The sequence below is a fragment of the Solenopsis invicta genome, chromosome 16, assembly GCF_016802725.1.
Source record: "Solenopsis invicta isolate M01_SB chromosome 16, UNIL_Sinv_3.0, whole genome shotgun sequence".
Taxonomy (NCBI): Eukaryota; Metazoa; Arthropoda; class Insecta; order Hymenoptera; family Formicidae; genus Solenopsis; species Solenopsis invicta.
The window spans coordinates 17,077,397-17,096,176 of record NC_052679.1 but is presented as its reverse complement, the minus strand read 5'-3'; the positions used below and the strand labels follow the sequence as shown (position 1 = coordinate 17,096,176).

Genomic DNA, 18,780 nt, shown 5'->3' with positions numbered 1-18,780 from the left:
GGAGTGCATTAATGCGAATTTGCGAATCACTTCCTTGCCGAAGATGCTGCCTTGCTACGCGGTTCGCCAATTCGAAGGCCTGACGGTATTCCCGTGCCCTTCCTTCGTACAGTCGTTCGCGTGCATACACGAATGTCGCGTGTAACACGTTGACGTTACCGCACCGCTATCTCATCGCGATCGCAAAGAAACGTCGACGACAACGTGGACGGTCGCGCTTTGCCGCTTTGGGTCCGGTTAGTGGGTAAAGAAATGGTTACAGTCTGGCGCGTGTATGCACGTACGAGAAAGCGAGGAAGTTGCGTGGGTGCATACGCGTCGGTCGACCGGATCAGACACGGCCCAGAGCTTCCTCCGCGCGAGACACGGCTCGCACCGTCTGGCGCCTTCGTCTCATTATTACGTTACACCTATAGTCAGCACAAGAATAGAACAGTTTTTACTTGACCTTTACACGTTTACATCCGCGTAAATTCTGTCTTTTGTTATCAGCAATAATAATTTCTATATAACAAATAAAAATTTTGAAATGTTGAAGTATACGGAAAAATTGTACTCACAGAAGAATTCCTTTCATTTTTATAGTGGTCCCTTCTAAAATAAACTCCGTGAGGTTTTTTTAATTTTAGAGGAATTTCTTGTGTAAGATTAATAACAGATATTTTTCAATTTTTTGTGTAAGTTTATAGAAGTAAAATGAGATTACAAGACTTTTATTATAGCTTTGCATGATTTTGATAATGTAAAAGGAAATGTAATTATAAAATATTGAATTTTAAAATCCAATTATTTTTAATATAAAAATAATCTAACATTAAATATTTTCTAGAGCTGAAAGAAAAAAAATACTTGATTAAACATCATTTTTTCATTTATTTACATAAATATTTTAATTAAGAAATTTTTAACTTGATTGCAAGTAAATAAGATCTACCGAGTAAATAATTTTTTGTGTTAAATAAGAATTTTTTAAGACAGTTTTTTTTAAATGTAATTTCAAAGAATATTCTATAAAAATACATTCTTATTCAGTAAGAATATGTGTTGGGCTTGTAAAGTATGTAGTCTTATTTTGCGGATATAATTTTTTCGGTGTAAGATTTCTGTTTCTAAAAAGAGAAAAGAAAGAAAAGAAACACATATTTATTTAATACGCTGTATGGATATTATTTTCGCATATAATTTTACTACGCGAGAATGGATCTGCGAAGATGTTATCAATTCAAACGCTTTAAACGTCCGTGTAATACGCAACGTGCGAGACGCCGAGTTCAAGTTGCGCGCGACTAATTAGCGGGCGTGCGTCGCTAATGACAACGTGGGACGTGTGTGATGCAGCGCGTCAGTTGCGAACGTGGTGTCACGCGACGCGCACGGTAAGTTCGCGCATCAGGAGAGCAGATTCGCGCGGAGGACTTGGAGGCGGCGGTTGCCTTATCGTTCACTCTCTCCCTCCCCTCCCCTTCCCTCCCTCACGGCTGTTAGATAACCACCAAGGGCGTAATAATGACGTATTCCCTTTCATGAATCACTATTGTTCAGAAAAACAATTGCGAAAGGTCACCTGTATTATATAAACAAAATTTGACTGACAAGGACGAAACTTGTGGAAATAAAATACGGTAATTTTTGTAACAAGGGAAACTCAATCCTACATTGAGAGGAAAAATATCTTACGATTAAAACAAAAAGATTTTATTCAACATAAAAAAAATTATTTACTCGGTAAGTCCTAATAGTTCCATTTGCTTGCAGCAGTCAAGTTAAAAATTTCTTAATTAAAATATTTATGTAAATAAAATGGAGAAATAATTTTTAATCGAGTAATTTTTTTGCAGTTCTACAAAATATTTACTATCAGATTTTTATATTTAAGACAATCAAATTTTTTTAATCTAAGAAAGCAATTTAATTAAATTTAATAATATTATTAGCTTATTTATAAAAATTATTATTTAAATGTAAAAAATGTAAAAGTACAAAATTATACATTTAAGATGATGTGTGTTTATTTACCTAAAAGTTAATATTTTTATTTAGACAGACAAAATAAATGTATGCAAATATATGATTTTAACAAAAAAAAAATATTTTTTTTCTTTAAAAAAAATTTTGTTCTCTCAGTATAGTATCTGAGATATTTGGTTATATATAATATTTCTAATCACATACCTCTCGCTGTTGTTCTTCTATTCTTTTCAAACGTAACACACTAATACGTTTACACATTTATTTCTTATTCGAGAAGTGATTATTTTCTCATAGCAACAAAAATGCATACATCCTATGCGAAATAATGCAGTTCCTGAGAAATTAAATATTCTGCGTAATTACTTAACTTTTATCGTACTAACATTAAATTATATTCCTAAATGTGATGAGGAGATATTACAATTTTGAGGACTGCGAAATAGCCGGCGTTGTGCGAGGCGCGAAAAATTCCGTCTCGCCGTGCAGCATCGCCCTTCCGTCCGGCGAGACAATCCCGGGATTTATTGGGACGTTTTGATAACGAAGGTGTACTTTTGTTAACGCCGATCTCTGGCCCTGTTTTCGCAATACGACGACTTCTCGGTGAATCTGATCTCCTAGTGACGTCGACTGGGTAACTTCAGTCAAGTGTGACCATCTTACGTAACGCGTCGCTTAGAAACGCCCCGCGCGGACCATCGGAGGCGCGAGCCATTCTTATGCCATTTCGCGAATCTCCAGGCGGCTTTACATCGTGTAAAGCTGCAAAGTTACGCGACATCGAATGCGACACTCCGCGACGACTGCAATTTGCAAAATGCATTTGCCGAGCAATCGTCGCTCGGCAAACTCGCGACCATTTATCTCGCAAGACAGAACGACGTCTTGCAAGCGCTACGTAAGTTGTTTCCGTCTATAATTAACGCACAAGTTTTAATGTAATTATGTAAAAGAAAAGAAAATATGCAGTAACGTTTCTCGATGTGTCGCAAAGTCGCAAGTCGATGGTTTCGTTTTCTGCATGTGTAATCCGATATATATTTAATAAATACAGTACGTTGCATGTATGTACATATATGTGTGTGCGTGTGTATATGTGTGTGTGTGTGTGTGGGGGGAGGGGGTACGCGAAATATTATATAATATATATTTATCTATAAATTTAATTCAACAATGAGTTTTTATAGCTAAAATAAAGCTTTCCGCTCTTATTTTATCGCCCACGCACACACATAGGCACGTTGCGTATGTAGTGTCCTGCAAAATAATTTTATTATAGTAATTTCATGAAAGACTAGAATTCTATAATTCGATTTACTGTTTTTTTTACATTATGTCTCTCTGCACATTTCGTTAAATCTACCAAAATTACAAGCTTTTCCCTGAAAAATTTTATATATCGAAGCAGGAGAACAGAAACTCACTAAAGTCGCGTGACATCGATCCAAATAATTTCGCGGTTGCGACCTTCCCGTTAAAAAAAAAAGGGGGGACAGAATTCCATGATTATAAATATTGTCCGAATTTATATCTCTTCTCCGATCGTCGCAAACCGCCGTGATTTAACAAACTTAAAAAATAAAAAAAAAAGAAATAGACAAAGGCAAATAGACACACGGCTAATGCGCTAATTTAGATTCGCACTTGGTTAACGCCCCCCACATGCTAAAGCGAGTTTAATAAGCATCCGCACGCCTAACGTTCTGTGCGCGGCGTTCGAATCACGGAATAATATCCCGATGCGTAAATATTGTAACAAATAATATTTCAGACAAATGGCCTCCGTTGCGATTTGCACGGCGACTTTTTGCGATGCGCCGCGGTAAATTCGCGAAGATGAGCGTCGGTGGGTCCCTCCTCGGAGGTATCACACGCCGCGTGGCGCAAATTGACGATTATTTCCACGGCGGTCGCGCCTAGATCCGCGTGTGCCTCTTTTCTACGGCGCACAACGGCTATAATAAGAGTAACGCGGGTGTTAATAACGGGCTCGGTAAAAAGCCGATTGACAATCAAGTGACAATACATTTCGTCGGCGACCAGGCCGGCATGCCGTCGACGGAGCTCCATCGACCGCGAGGCGGCCGCCGAGGGATTCGCAGCAGTCGGCACAACTTCGGAGCTACGAGGTAGTAGGATAGCATAAAAGCGCGGCCTCCCGCCCTGGCCGACCGCCGCCGACTCCCACTTTCGCGCGATGGAATATATCTCCCCTCCCGCCGTGTAATATAATTTATCGCGCGTCACGGAGGCGCAACGAGAACTCGGTGAGGACCGGCGGCAGGTCCGACGGGCAAGTCTCGCGAAACGCTTCGCATGAAAGGTAATTGTGATGATAAATTAAGGGCAAAATAATAGTGATACGAAAGTAGTTTGGCTTCAAGATGAGGAAGATAGCTAGCAGAATCTTAATTTCAGGCTTAATTACTCTCGTAGCTCGTTTGAATCTCTGTAAAGGCGGCGTGAGCTCCCTCGATACTCTCGCTGGGAAAAATGCGACTCCGCGATTTCGCGAGAGAAATGCAGCGTTTTCGTGTTGTACGATGATCTTTCCACTGATTCCAGAGCGCAATTGGAATTTCGCTATTTCAGTGTCATTGGGGTTCGGCTTAAATCAAGATGAATAATGCGCCTTCACGCTCTCGTGGGCTAGCTCGTGACGGTTGGCGATTCCGAAAGGGCGTAACGTAGGAGTGTCCAGAAAGATCGGCGCTACCAAAGAATGCGGCCGAACCGCAATGGATTTCGCGCGCACCTCGTTACTCGTAAGGAGGAAGCGACCGCCGCGAAACCGCGTACCGGTCTGGGTGGAGTTTCCCACGGCGTTGTACCGCCTTTGACAAATACTTGGAAACAGGGTAGCAGGAGCAGAGCCTGGCAAAGAGAGAGGGTGAAACGTCGTTAGGAAGCGTGGTATCACTCAGTGACGGATTGCGGAGCCTCGATATAATTAGCGTGTATCAAAGATAATGATCTGAATCTCAAATTTTGCTGAAGTTCCTGGATCTATTATTCAAAGTTGTAAAAGTTTTAATTTATAAATTTAAATTAAAGTTATAAATTTAATTTGTACTGTATAGGTTTAATTAGATCGCGTATTAAAATACGAAATTACACAAAAAAAGTTAGTATCGAATTAACAGTTCATTGTTTCATATGTAAGCAGGAATATACAATTTTCTTGATAGAAATTGATAATCCTAAACAGACATAATTTGCTTACATAAAGGAATAAAATTTTTGTAAAATTTTATATTTTTGTTTATATATGAAATAAATTGTTTGATACTAATTTTTTCTGTGTATATTTAGCTTAGCTCTCAGTTTTATTTTTTAGTATGCTGTTATGTATAATACATCTCACATCTATTATTAACTCAATCAGGAATGAAAAATTATTTTGTAAATTCTGAAGAGAAGAATAATGTATCTTGCGTACGATGAAGCGGTGATTGATTTTTGTGTCTGATGTTATTTTTTATGCAATTTTTCTTTTAAATTTTAATGTCCAAATGTGATTGCATAAAAAATGACACTAGAGACTACAATTAATTTGCTCTTCAACATTTGCAAGCCACATTATTCTTTAAAATTTATAAAATAATTTTTCATTTCCGATTGAGTGAATAATAGATAACAATAGAGTGAATAATAGGTAACAATATTTTGCTAATGTAGGTAGATTTTTAGGTGTCACAAAAATTTATTCGCTATTTTTTGTATTTGCTAAAATATTGTTTGTCATATATAAAATTTATAGCGGCAATATTTTAACAATGTTTTCTAGAAAATTTAGGTCTCATTGCCAATCATACAATCAAATTTTATAACGAGTGTAAAAGGGCCTTAAAATGAATAGGCACCACAGAAAAATTTTCTTTCTTTTCACAAACAATTTAGATATAAATTTTCTATTATTTAAATTAATTAAGTACTAAACATATCACAATATTTGCTAATTATTTATTTACCTCAATTAATTTTTTGCAGCCAAAAATTATGGTTGTACTTGCAAGACCATTTTTTTGAGTGTATAAAAATATATTAACACATTTTTAAAAAATATATATTAATTTCCAAACGTAATAAAAAATGTCACCAGAGACAATTTTTCGAGCAGATTCTACGTCTCCGAGTACATAAAATTCGAATCTCGAAAATTCAGTGAAATCGTCTTTACATCAAAGATTTATTAGAATTATTTAATTAATAATTTGTCAAGCGTAATATTGTCAAGGTTTATCAAACTTAATTCCAATATTTTCTCAAGTATCAAAATGATATCATTTATAAGGGGAAACGAGACGCGACGAGCCGCTACTGAGGAGGCAGCGAATGGAGAAGGAGTGTGCACGGCCCACTTCCTTTCCACCGAGGAGCGCCCATCGAGCGCGGTCGCCACGTGCCCGCGGTCTGATCCCACTCGAGCATGTTCCCCTGCGAACGCAAGACTCGAGTGTGACCCGGCCTGGGGACATGGGCACGTCCTCGGCGAAGGTCAACGGACTTCTCCGTTGCTCCACTGCGCCGTCCGCGGGGCATGCGTGGGCGTGCACACGTGCGTACGTACGAGCGTGCGTGCGTGCGTGAGTGCGTCCGCCCGCCCGCCGCTGCCGTCGTCGCCGTCGTCGTCGTCGTCGTCGTCGTCGTGGTCGTCTGACAGCTGGACGGCGGCGCGGCGTCCGTGTTCGCGTTCGCGTTCACGAGTACGCCCGATATCGACATGACCCACGTCATTGCGGGAGAACAACGCGCTTCGAGGGGGATGCCGACCAACGCGCCAGTCATGCTCCCCTGCTATGTTGCGCGGCAGCTCGACATCTTGCGGTCCGCGCGGATTCCTTGCCGCGCGTCGACGAGGCGATCGCGACACATCGCGACACCGCGGAATGCACGCGCGCACACTCGTCCCGAATACGAAATGCACCGCGGCGAGTGCATCGACGGGATGCATCTCGGAAGCTGTCCGTTCTCCACGTTAAAGCGATTTACCATATCTATCGGCTATCGGACCGCACTTCCTTATGCTCTTCCGCACGTCAAATAAAATCAATCGCCCCGACACGGAGCGAGAAAAGAAAGAGAGAGAGAAAGAGAAAACAAAAATTTGCAGAAGAATCTCAAAAGGGATAAATCTTTTATCGCTCGTTCCCGATCAACGAGTAAAATTAATTGATCAAAGATCGACTAAAATCTAGGTCGTCTAGTTATAAAATATATTAAAGTTACAAAGAATAACTAGCAAAAAATTAATTAATAGCTAATCTAAAAAGCGAAGTGTTGTAGCAAGAATTGAGTTTGAAAGATGGCTATTCTTCTTTTATGTCAATTTATGTATTATTTAATTATCTTATTAATTCAGTGAATCAATTTTTTAAAATTACATAAATTATGAATCACATGAGCTATTTTTTCGACAATAAATATTCCATTTAAGAAGAGGTAATAGTGAATTTTGGAAAATCGATTTTTTTGCTTTTTTTAAAAATTGTCTAAAATATGTATGTCAAATTTAGATTCAAATACAATCAAAATTAACGTAGTTATGGAATTTTTAATTTGCTTTTGTTCTTTGAAATATTTACAGTTAAAATTTTAAACACGTGTTTTTTTTTTTTAACAATGTTTTCAAAATCAGTGGTTGCGTGATATTTTAAAAACTGTTCGATCAATTTGGCTAAAATTTTAATACAGTATTTATTTTGAAATATATTATAATATAATTGTATCATAATATATATAATTTAAATTTAAATTTTACATTTTTTGTTCGAATATTTTCCTCACGCATTTTTCATTAATTAATTCACGTAATTTTAAAAAAAGTAAAAGTAAAATAGTTAAATAGTGCATTTTTATGTAGAAATCTTCGCTAAGATTCAAAGTTTTGCAATTTATTTCATATTTTGTAAATAACTGATATAAATGTTAGTGAGTTTTTTTTATTTAAAGAGAAGCTTTTAATTTTTTCGAAACGCCAAATATATTCGGAATGTATTTTGGGATGTTCTCTTTCGATATCGAATTATTTAATTGATTAAATCTAATTTCCGGTATATATAAAATAATAAGCTATTTATTTTTTATTTGACTTTTTTATTTTGTGTTTCACACAAATAAACAAATAGTTTTGTTCGTATTTTCCTTGGTCCAAATTATTGAATCGAGTTTTCCATTCGATTGAAGAAATCTATTGTATTAGTTCCATCCGAATTTGAAATTTGAGTTTTTCTACTTGTAACTAACAATAAGTAGTTCGATCTCGTAATTTTTCGGATCTTTTATCCGCGCCTTAAACCAGTTTCTCAGCCAAACCGATCAACCCCGTAAAATAAAAAGAAGTAGGATAAATCAAAGAAATTATTAAGTAATCCATGTGCGTTGGTGCTGAAATTTGTAAAAAAAAAACGTGATACCATTAATTAGTCCGAATTCCAAGTAGCTCGAACGAGAGTGCTGTTTCGCGCCGATGGACAAAATCGACATCTCGCGGCGGCGACTTCGATGCGGACACGTGATCGCGCCAGTGCGCAGGGGCGACCGGGGATGATCGTCGACGTTGCGGGCGCAGTGTTTTCACGACCGATAATTTTCACGTGACAGCCCGCAGAAGTGCGCGGGAACCCGGCGGTATGACGGTGTGAGATCCGCGGCACCACGCACGTCTCGACGCACGGTAAACGCACATTCTTCGACGCTCCGTTCTCTCGCTCCCCGTCGAAATGCCGGATAAGGAGGAGGAGAACTTTTGCAAGAAAATGGCAAAAGCCACCACGCGAATACACGCGATCAGCGATACCCTGGTGAACGCGAAACTGGCATTCGGTAAGGACCGCGAGACACCGCGGGGATCTCTCGTGACACCGCAGATATCTGGGGGTTTCATTTGGATACAAACTGCGTACTTGATTACATACCGTAGCAAAAGCAAGATTTTTTCGTGAGATAACAAAATATTGATAAGCATTATTTCATTCTACCTTTCATGCTTTTTAACGGCCATTGTTTGTGCTTTGTCATTGTCAATTTGCTGTTGGCAAGTATATTAATAACGTATGAATAATAAATCATGAGTCGAGTGTATTTCATCAAGTGTATTTAAATGCTATATAGAATATTGTTGATGCATCTCTCACGACAAAGAATCTGGTTCACTGATTGCTACAATATGTCTGTAATAGTTAATCCTGTATCGTGTAATCTTTGCGCTAAAACTAGGATTTCTCGATGATTCCGTATGGGCTGATGGACTTCTGGTTTTCTACGAGGTCTTTCGTTACCTGGAAGGTGCAATGATTAGATTAAGGAACACCAAAATTGGATTGCTTCCACTTAGCGAGCTTCAACGTACAGAGGCATTCGAGCGTGATCTTGATCACTACTTGGGAAAAGAATGGAGAAAAAATTACAGTCCTAGGTACATGCTGTTGTGTGTTGTAAAAATAAAATTATTTTATTTTCTTTCGTTTACAATGAGTACATATATGTATACGGAACTCAGTCTTTTATAATATTAACTTGGTAACAGTGGCTATTACCAAAAAGAAATCTTAATCCTAATAAGTGCTTTACAAACTTCAGGGATAGTGTCACCAAATATTTGATGCGCTTGAGAGAAGTGGAAGACACGGACCCCACTCTACTAATGGCGTATATCTATCATCTTTATATGGGACTTCTCAGCGGTGGTATTATCTTACGCAAAAAGCGGCAGATCGTACAAAAGATCTCGCCTTTCAAAGCGCAACCGTCGAGCGACGGTACTAATGTCACAGACTTTGGACAGAACAGTATGTTTCAGTTGAAGCGCGATTTGCGTGACTCGATGAACAGAATCGCGGAGACGTTGGACGAGGACACGAAAAATAAACTTATCGAAGAAAGTAAAATAGTTTTTGAATTGAATAACGAAATTATCAAAAGTGTACAGACGGGCGGTCATATTTTTGAAAAAATATTCTATTTTATTGGCCCAGTTTTATTGGTTCTCTTTGTCCTAATAATCGTCCTCAATATCCTCTATAAATATATTATACGTTAATAAATGATAATTTAATTAATGCTAAATTAACAACAATTTATTTAAAAAAAGATACAATAGACTTTCGTGCAGCCGAAAAATGCTGATATCAAAATCGAAATGTATAATACCATGTTACTTGTGCGCTGTAATCTCGCCTGTCTATAGTTATAAATATGAATTATCACTATTATTTGTATATGAATTAAGGACATCCTGTTTCATACAGTTTATCGTCATATTGAATATCTATTGGGTTACCAAATTTGGTAAAGACCAGTCTCATCATCTTCGATTAGCTTGATCGGCCATTTAAATTTAAGAATAGTCAACTACAAAACTTAAAACTGATGCATAATCTAATTTTTTATTTTAAAAAATTATTTTTAAAAATTATTAGTTTTATTGTTGACTATTCTTAAATTTAATTAGCCGATCAAGCTAATCAAAGATAGTAAGACCGGTCTGAAGATTGACAAATCTTGTCTATTCACTATTGTGTTTCAGATCTGCAAAGAACTTAGAATGTTTTTAAAATCTATTGCCTACAGCTTCCACGAAAATGAGCAATTTAATATCTCTCTCTAATAGATCTTCCTCTATAATCAACATAATTTTCTTCCGTAACAGCAAATTCAAAGAATTGAAGTTGCATTGGGTTTGTCATTATCATCATATACATTAGACTTGTATCAGATAACATAGGACTCGGCACGAATTTCACATTTCTGTTGATTTTCAGCTTGACGTCTTTCCCTCACTATTCCGCGCGTATTTCAAATGCTAATTGACACGAATTGCACGCGGGTTGTAAGGTAAGTGGAATAGCGCCAACTGAAAATCGGCTGAAATATGCAATTCATGCTGAGCCTTGATATAGAATATATATATATAAATAAAGAAACGTATAGTTCGAGATTACTAAAATAAAATTAATTCAAACTTAAATTATTCGATATTATCTAATGTCGATTTATTAGATAAATCATATTGGATAATATGGGCTGATCTCACCATTTTTTATTAGCTTAACCGGCCGATTTAGATTTAGAAATTGCAAAACTTGAAACTGATCGTATTATTTTGTATTCCTTATAAAATGGATTAAAAAAAACAAAATAATACGATCGATTTTAAGAGAATTCTTAAATTTAATCAGCCGATTATGCTAATTGGAGATAGTGAGACCCGCCTTTATAATAATAAAATAAGGATAGAAGATATATAGATACATGTTATGGATGCTCATAACTGACCAGCAAAGATAAAAAAATAGATTAACTCAAATCTAAATCTGCACTTCTCCTACTTTAGTAATCCATTCTTCCGAATTGTTACGTACACGTAGCTACTTTAGAGCTTTTAGTATCGCCTGGATATCAAAACTGAAATTATCCCAACATTTTGCGCGAAATTCGAAGGTAGGATAATTTGGTTTAGGCATGTAATTAGTTAAAACCGGACTGTCGTGTTCTAGACTTACGAAGGGAGGCGGCGGAATTTTAAAATCTTTTTGCAATTTGCGCGCGGCTTCTCCGAACAGCAGCGACTTAATATTTCCCTCTGGCAGGCTTTTTTTGCGAGAATCTAAAAGAAAACAATTCTAATATAGTATCAGATTATTGTTGAAATATATTAAAAGATAAATATTATTTATATAATTTAGATATCTCGCTAAATGTATTATTTGTGATTTTAAGCAGGATCTCAAATTGAATAGAAGTAAGATTTAGATTATAAGCAAATGTAGCGTACCTTTTGCTTCTTTTTCCGACGGTTGCGCCTTGTAACTGAAATCATTATATTTGATGGATTGAATCGCAGGATCAATTAAAAACGGTTGAGCAGGGCTGTCCATCAACTTTTTAACATGAGGTGATTGGCTCTCTTCCTGATCTCCGAATAGATTTCGTTTAAATGCTGTTTTCGGCACATCTTTCTTATCATTTACAACACGGCGATTGCGAGCCGGAGAAGTGTTTGATTGACGGCCAATCTTAAAATCAGGAACTTCGCTCTATAAATGGAGCATGTGACAATGTATATGAAAGTTTAGATTATAATGTAAGAAAAAATAACAATACAAGATGCGATACTTACTTGGGGCGGGCAAGTAGAAAAGTGGTGAAAAAGCGACTGCTGTTGTTGCCGTTTATTCTTCGAAACCGTCTCGACATCTCCCAACGATTTATGCCTTTGTCTTCGTACAGCCGCAATGGCGTTTTTCTCACGTTGCTGTTTGTCTTGAATCCACCGCTTTAGCCGCCTGGACAAAAAGAGCGACGTCGACACGCATGTAATACAATTTTTCATTAAATATATGGATTTTATAAAAAAAAAATAATTTGAATAATTACTTGATGAATGGTACCACCATGAAAAATGAATTTGGCCCAACACCGATTTTTACTTTGGGTGTCATATCTTTCTTCGTATTGGGCAAATCTGTCACAGCAAACCACTCGACGTTCTTTATTTCTTTCCGCGTCTTTGGTTGAAACTTCGTGTCCTTTTGCACACCCGAAATAATGTACAATCTCACTGTTTGATCGTTTATTAAGGATTCTATGTACTCGTTTTTGTCTATCAAATTCGATATATCAAAACCAGTCTCTTCCAACACTTCGCGAATGGCACAATGAAACGGTTCTTCGTCCTCGTTCACTTTTCCTTTAGGAAAGCCCCAACTATTCTTTGCCCAGTAGCTCTGCACCAAAAGCACTTTTGTCATGTCCTCGTTTAGCACAATGGCCCCATACGTCGGCACATTCTGCTTGTACTCTTTCCATTGATCGAGCACAGCATCAATATGCTGCACGTGTGGATTCAAGAATGGTATATGTTGAAATATATGAGTAGCAAACTCCTTCATACTGCATGACCTCAGCTTAGGGTACTCCTCTGTGCAGTAGAAGTCAAGATAAAACCAGTGTGCCAATTCGATTTGAAAACAAATTCGCACCAAATCTTTCCTCTCTTCCTCAGGCACATTGATGATGAATCGACTAAAAAATAATATAATATAAAATTAGATTTTACATAATGGCAAGTAAGTCGTTATGTGAAAATAACGAAAGCGATGCTAACAAGGTAAACGCAAGTCATACTAAAAATATATTATTTGTATTTATATATTTAGTATTTGATAACAACTGACCTGCTGAGATCGTCAAGAATACCAGATGGAATTTTATGCTCCATTATGTCATTAGATGATATTCCACCGATCCCCCTTGAATATTGTTGAGGGATGGCAGCAAAAAATACACTATATAAAAACTGACTCCACATGAAAAATAAAAATTGGTGAAATTAGTTAAAATGTAAATTTGTACATACGCAAAAACAGCGGTGATAATTGAAGCACTTTAATTCATCGATTGATCAATCGCATTGTATGCAACTGCAACTTTGCTTAGTAAAAGCTGCATTTGTGTATAACATGTGTTTGATCAATCGAGGAATTAAAAAATTCTCCTTTACTTACATAACCTCAAAAGCCAGGTGGCACGTTCGTGGATGTATTTCGTTTGGATTGAAATTTACTTTAAAGCGAACGACGCGACGTATGCATCGGATTCAAAATCATTCTGCAAGATCGTTAAATACTAGTTATATAATATATTTATAGCTTAATTAACCTCAAAAACAGAAATCAACCTCAGGGACTAACCTATCGAAACCACCACAGTGTACGCACAGGCCATACTGCTCTTGGAAACATCACAAGAACTTTTGCACGTGTAGTTTTATTTTTTGTCCAAATAATGCAAAAGGTGCGTTCCGTTTTATGCATGGTGCGTATAATGCATCATATATTCTTGTTTAACATTAATTGAACAATAAGGCTAAATAATGCACGCGTTATGTGTGAAATGGAAAGTACCCAAAATCTTACCAAGTAAGACTTTATACACATTCCAATCACTTCCAATGTTATTGCATAAAGATTTTCATTATATCGTGATATGTGATGCAAGAAATATTTTAAAAATCTAGTATTTCTTTTTTCTTTTTTCAAAGAATGAACAAAAAAGATACAAAGTTAGAAACATTGCAACATCATTTATTATGTATTTAACATGATAGAAAGATTTTTGCTAACTAATAAGGCCTAACAATTGTTGTAGTATCATTTCTACGTCGCTATCATCGTTATTCTCCAGTACAATGTCCCAATTGCTCACATCATCCAAGTCGCACTCTGTTTCTGAGTCATCTATACCTGCAGTTGATTAAATTATGGTTTATATACATGCCCGAAAATGTCAAATTTTCTTCAAAGAAATTTTGCAATTCATTCATCAAAATCATGATATCGCAGTCATTACCTGGTGTGTAAACCCAGCCACGTTTTCGTCTAACTTCCTCAGAGCAAACTATACGTACAGTTCTACATGTAGCTCCAAAATTTTCTCTGAACCATTTGAGATCAGTTTTCCTCCTGGCATCGCTTATTATCCACACTGGTTTCTCCCATCCTGAAAAATATGTGTATTTAGGCATACTTGCATAGAAATTAATATCTTAAGTTCGCACTTTTACATTTATAATCTTTAATAAAGAGTTCTTTGGATTGCTGTACCATTATACATGTCGATAGCAGCATGGCAGAAATAGCCATAGTCCTTCTTTCTCATATCCTCACCCCATTTGGCCATTTCGAGCCGATACTTCTCTTTGTATTCCCCATGTCCCAGTAATTGATCAATATCGAGACCGAGAGATTTCGCCCAGTATGTTTTTATAGGTCCTGATAAACGTATAATTGTGCCCCTTTGCGAACCAATTCTGAAAAATCATGTAAACAAATATATATCTCTTAAAATAAAAAAGATTATATTAATATGTATCATTACTTAAAGAAAATAAAAAAGAAAAATTAAAAGCTAATAAAAAATTTAATTTATTAAATTATTACTTAAGAAAGCGTTAGTTGTAAAATTCAAGCAAATAATAATCAATTTTTTAATTGTTAAGCATAGAAATATGACTTTTATTTTAGTTTCATCTTATCCCAATTTTTTATGGTAATTTTATGTCAGTTTTCTGCTGACTAATGCAAGTCAGCATATTTTCTTATCTATAAGTAATTAAAAAATATTGATGCGGTACCTTTTGTACAGGATCTCGGTGATATAATCCTTTCCAGATTTCCTCTTACCGCTAAACAACAAAATTCTCTCCGGTTTCGTCGAATTATCCGCGATTTTTGTGACGTCGCGCGTCTCCAGCGCTCGTTCTGTGGCCATATTGACAGATAACTGTGCATGCCGTGTTAGTGTCGTAAATCGTGAATAAGAGGCACCTAACGCGCGAAACGATGAAATATAGAGTCCGTTTAGAGTTAATTCTTACCACACGTATTTCTCATGAAACAATTAATGTCTATAAAACTGCATATAGTTACATATATATTTATAAATCTACATATATATACATACAAAATTATAAAACTAAAGATGGAGGGGGGGTAAAACAGACTTTTGACCACAAATATGTTTTTTCGATTTATTTTAATAGAGTCATTGGTCTAAACTGAATTTATTTATTTTTAGCTTCACGAAGCGCCTTTCTTTGCTCTGCCCTCTTCTTCTGGGCCTTCGGTTTCAGGTTATGTTTCTTAGCAAAGCGCTGGTTTCTCAAGAATTTGAGATCCATCTGAAAAATGCATGTAAAAGATACATGTAGGACTTCTGAACGACTTTGTAGAATCACACAAAAGTTTTTTAAATTATGTGAAACATATCTACAAACACGTATTGATCATCTACTAAACAATGTTTCATCATGCATAATATTTTGATAGCATTTTCTCTTGTTTCATTAAAAGCTACAAGTAATAAAATACTGGAACAAATAAAAATGGAATAAAATATGTTGATAAAACTTACTCCGAGTGTGCTCTCATGCCTGTATCTCTTAGGCTTTTTAATGCCATTTCGATGGGCCTTTCTGTCTGAAAAAAGAACACAAAAATCAAGTTCAGCAGCAACAAATTACATATTTACAGAGATTTTAGATTAAATACTTTATTGTTTTTATAATCCCAACCCCAAAAAACATTTAAAATTTATGTAAAATATCTATATTTAAAAATATAACTTGCTAAATTTTTTAAACTAATTTATTGTAAAATATACTTACTTTGGTTATGATTTGTGTGGTTCTTGGACTTGGCCATCTTCTAGGCTTATCTATCCTATTATCTGTAATAATATTTAATTATTTCAAAACAGTTATATACACATAGTTATTGAGGTTAGGTGAATCGTGAAGGAAACTATCATCTCGCGGAACTTTTATCAATAATATTCATGAGAAAACATAGCGAGTTTGTATAGCAATAGATTGAAAAATGTTGCGATTCTTTAATCATGTCTCGATTTTAGCAGATTGTATGGATTTTTAGAGAAAAAATCATAATGATTTCGAAGAACCGTACACGAACCTTCGGAAACGGAAACGGGAAGAAGCGTTGGAAGCGTGGTCGAACGTAATGAAAACGAACCATGTAGCGACACCAGCGCCAAATACTCTTCGAGGTGCATTCCACTCTCACAAGAGCATCATTTATCCTTGTTTAATATTTGATAAATAATAAGGATGAAATAATTTCACTCTTATAAATATGTATGTTGTTAAAAAATAACCATTAGAATAAATTGTTTAAAATAACAAAGATGTTTAAAAGAATTCAAACGGTAAAGATATTTTTGAAGAAGATTAAAAGCATCATATATATGAAGTTTAAGCAGTTCAATTTTTATTTAATTTTTCACACATTTTTACAGTGAAGAAAAATATATACGAAACACTTAGGGTGCACTCACATGGGATGCGGAATGGCGGAACTGCGGAACGTTGGTAGCGGCTTCATTCCGCCGATTCCGCCGTTTTCTTTTTTCGTTTTCAGCGGAATAACTTTTGTGCATGTATTCGTCTTTCACGTGTTGTCACGAAGAAAAATGAAAGACTTAGTTAATTAATAAATAATTTATTTATTAATTTTACTAATTCATTAAATAATTGTCATTACGATATCGATTTTAAGCTCCTAATGCTAAAAACCGCAGTGTTATATGTAGTCGAGTTTCAGGCGAAATGGGATCACGAATTACTTAATTGTTCTTCGGTAATAACAGGTCCGATTAATTTTAATAATTCATCAAATAATTGAGGTGGCAATCTAAAATAATCAATATATTTTTCTTCAGCTTGAACCTGCATTTCCTTCGCAAGATTTGCACTTGCTCCTTGCAAAAATCTTCTTTCTGCGTCAGAAACTCGGGATGAGGCAGCGGAGAAGATGCAAAACACGATTAAAGATGCAAAACACGATACAACTTCGCACAATACATCGCATCCGACTGACGACGAATGTTGGCAGTGTTGGCACGAACGCCCGACAATTTACTTTACTTCCGACACTCTACAAAACTCTCGAAATGCTCGCGTCAAAAACTTCATACGGAACGACGAGGATGCTAGTTGAAATGCGCCGCGACGCGCCGCGACCTTCCCCCGTCCCCCCTAACCGACGTACATACCGACCGGCTGCCCGCACTGCGTAGCAGCGGCGGTAGCAGCGCGCAGGCGCATGACGTAGCCACGCGCCAGTCACGCCGCTACACAGTACGCAGTGCCAGCAGTCGGTCGGTTAGGGAGCATGGAGGAAGGTCGCGGTGCAACGCAGCGCATTTCAACTCGCATCTTCGTCATCCCGTACGAGTGTTTGATGCGAGCGAATGCTTCGAGACTGCCGAAAGTGAAGTGACGGCCTTCGTACCGATATCTGTCGTGTCGAATGCATGGTGCGAAGTCGTGTCGCGTTCAATCGTGTTTCGCAGCTAATTCTCCGTTGCTTCTTATTTCGAGTTTCCGACACGCGTGAGCATCAGGAGAGTTTCGAGAGTTCCGAAAACGAAGGCTCGCGTTCGTGCCAAGTATGAATCAAGTACGAATCATCGTGAGGAGAATCTTGGATCCTTCGTGTCGCTCAGACGACAATGATCGGTCGCGATGGCACGTACGAAATCGCGTCTTCTCTGTTGCTCCGTATCTCGTATCTCGAGTTTTCGACAGGCGTGAGTACCGGGGGTGCCGAAAACGAACCAAGTGTCGCGCGTTTGTGCCAAGTATGAATCGAGAGGAGGAGGATCTTGGAACTTCGAAAGCGGCGGCTGAGACTACGAGACGGAGCTAGACGGAGCGAGCAGCGAACGGTGAGTCAATTTATTTGTACGAGTATCTACTGTTTATTCGCCCCCACATTTCAGTATTTGTGTCTCGTCCTGATTGCGCTCGTATAAATTGCGACTCAATAAATCGCGCATATAAACCGTTAGGATAGAAAAAATTCAAAGTTTGTGTACGCGCGCTCGGCACTCATTCCTTCGCCAGGTATGCCAACAGACGCGATTGATGTGCTTTCCGAGGTATTAACCGACTGTATGTATATACATTGGCATCGTAGTGTATGTCCACGTTGTAGAGATGGCGTATGACGTCTCGAAAAATCGTTTCAGCTAAATCGTGGACATGGCCATTCTCAGGCTTTTTCTTCTCTTCTTCCTTTCGATTTTCTCGTAAAATCTATCCTATCCAAGTTTTTTTTATGCATATTTTTATTCTACAGAAGGATTGCGATTTTCTCTTTTTTTTTTGCAATTTATTTTACAATCTTCTGACGCAGTCTTCGCGTTGATCAAATGCACTATGATTTTGTTTTAATTTTTTTAAAAGCCCACAAATAACAATAAATAAATTATCAGATTTCATTACTGCAA

General features: G+C 37.0%; 5 protein-coding genes across 7 annotated transcripts in view; 2 read left to right on the top strand and 3 right to left on the bottom strand.

Moving 5' to 3' along the window:
• LOC105203066 (atrial natriuretic peptide receptor 1) overlaps window positions 1-18,780 on the top strand; it is an 82,855-nt gene that overhangs the window by 40,734 nt on the left and 23,341 nt on the right. The window contains exon 1 of one of the 2 annotated variants that reach the window (XM_026133731.2): window positions 17,640-18,216. The exons of the other annotated variant lie outside the window; for it this stretch is intronic. The gene's annotated coding sequence lies outside the window, so the exon portion shown is untranslated. Of the gene's footprint in view, window positions 1-17,639; window positions 18,217-18,780 lie in introns of those variants that run through there. 2 annotated transcript variants of the gene reach the window in all.
• LOC105203060 lies at window positions 8,467-10,181 on the top strand. Its single transcript, XM_011171801.3, has 3 exons — window positions 8,467-8,796; window positions 9,190-9,388; window positions 9,553-10,181. Exons 1-3 carry the CDS (start codon window positions 8,694-8,696, stop codon window positions 10,010-10,012), a joined length of 762 nt encoding a protein of 253 aa, XP_011170103.1. The 5' UTR covers window positions 8,467-8,693; the 3' UTR covers window positions 10,013-10,181.
• On the bottom strand, window positions 10,898-13,682 carry LOC105203061 (m7GpppN-mRNA hydrolase). 2 transcript variants are annotated; one of them, XM_011171802.3, is made up of 7 exons: window positions 13,665-13,682; window positions 13,479-13,581; window positions 13,149-13,270; window positions 12,349-12,996; window positions 12,092-12,257; window positions 11,747-12,008; window positions 10,898-11,578 (listed from the first exon to the last, which is right to left on the bottom strand). In XM_011171802.3, the coding sequence occupies exons 3-7, from the start codon at window positions 13,190-13,192 to the stop codon at window positions 11,340-11,342; spliced, it is 1,359 nt and encodes a 452-aa protein (XP_011170104.1). In that variant the 5' UTR covers window positions 13,193-13,270; window positions 13,479-13,581; window positions 13,665-13,682; the 3' UTR covers window positions 10,898-11,339. The 2 variants fall into 2 exon arrangements, with proteins under 2 accessions (XP_011170104.1, XP_025989519.1); XM_026133734.2 differs by lacking the exon at window positions 13,665-13,682 and having other exon boundaries at window positions 13,149-13,274; window positions 13,479-13,628.
• On the bottom strand, window positions 14,038-15,299 carry LOC105203063 (phosphomevalonate kinase). Its single transcript, XM_011171805.3, has 4 exons — window positions 15,107-15,299; window positions 14,577-14,782; window positions 14,323-14,472; window positions 14,038-14,216 (listed from the first exon to the last, which is right to left on the bottom strand). The coding sequence occupies exons 1-4, from the start codon at window positions 15,241-15,243 to the stop codon at window positions 14,092-14,094; spliced, it is 618 nt and encodes a 205-aa protein (XP_011170107.1). The 5' UTR covers window positions 15,244-15,299; the 3' UTR covers window positions 14,038-14,091.
• LOC105203064 (60S ribosomal protein L29-1) lies at window positions 15,489-16,540 on the bottom strand. Its single transcript, XM_011171806.3, has 4 exons — window positions 16,443-16,540; window positions 16,139-16,200; window positions 15,886-15,950; window positions 15,489-15,652 (listed from the first exon to the last, which is right to left on the bottom strand). Exons 2-4 carry the CDS (start codon window positions 16,173-16,175, stop codon window positions 15,536-15,538), a joined length of 219 nt encoding a protein of 72 aa, XP_011170108.1. The 5' UTR covers window positions 16,176-16,200; window positions 16,443-16,540; the 3' UTR covers window positions 15,489-15,535.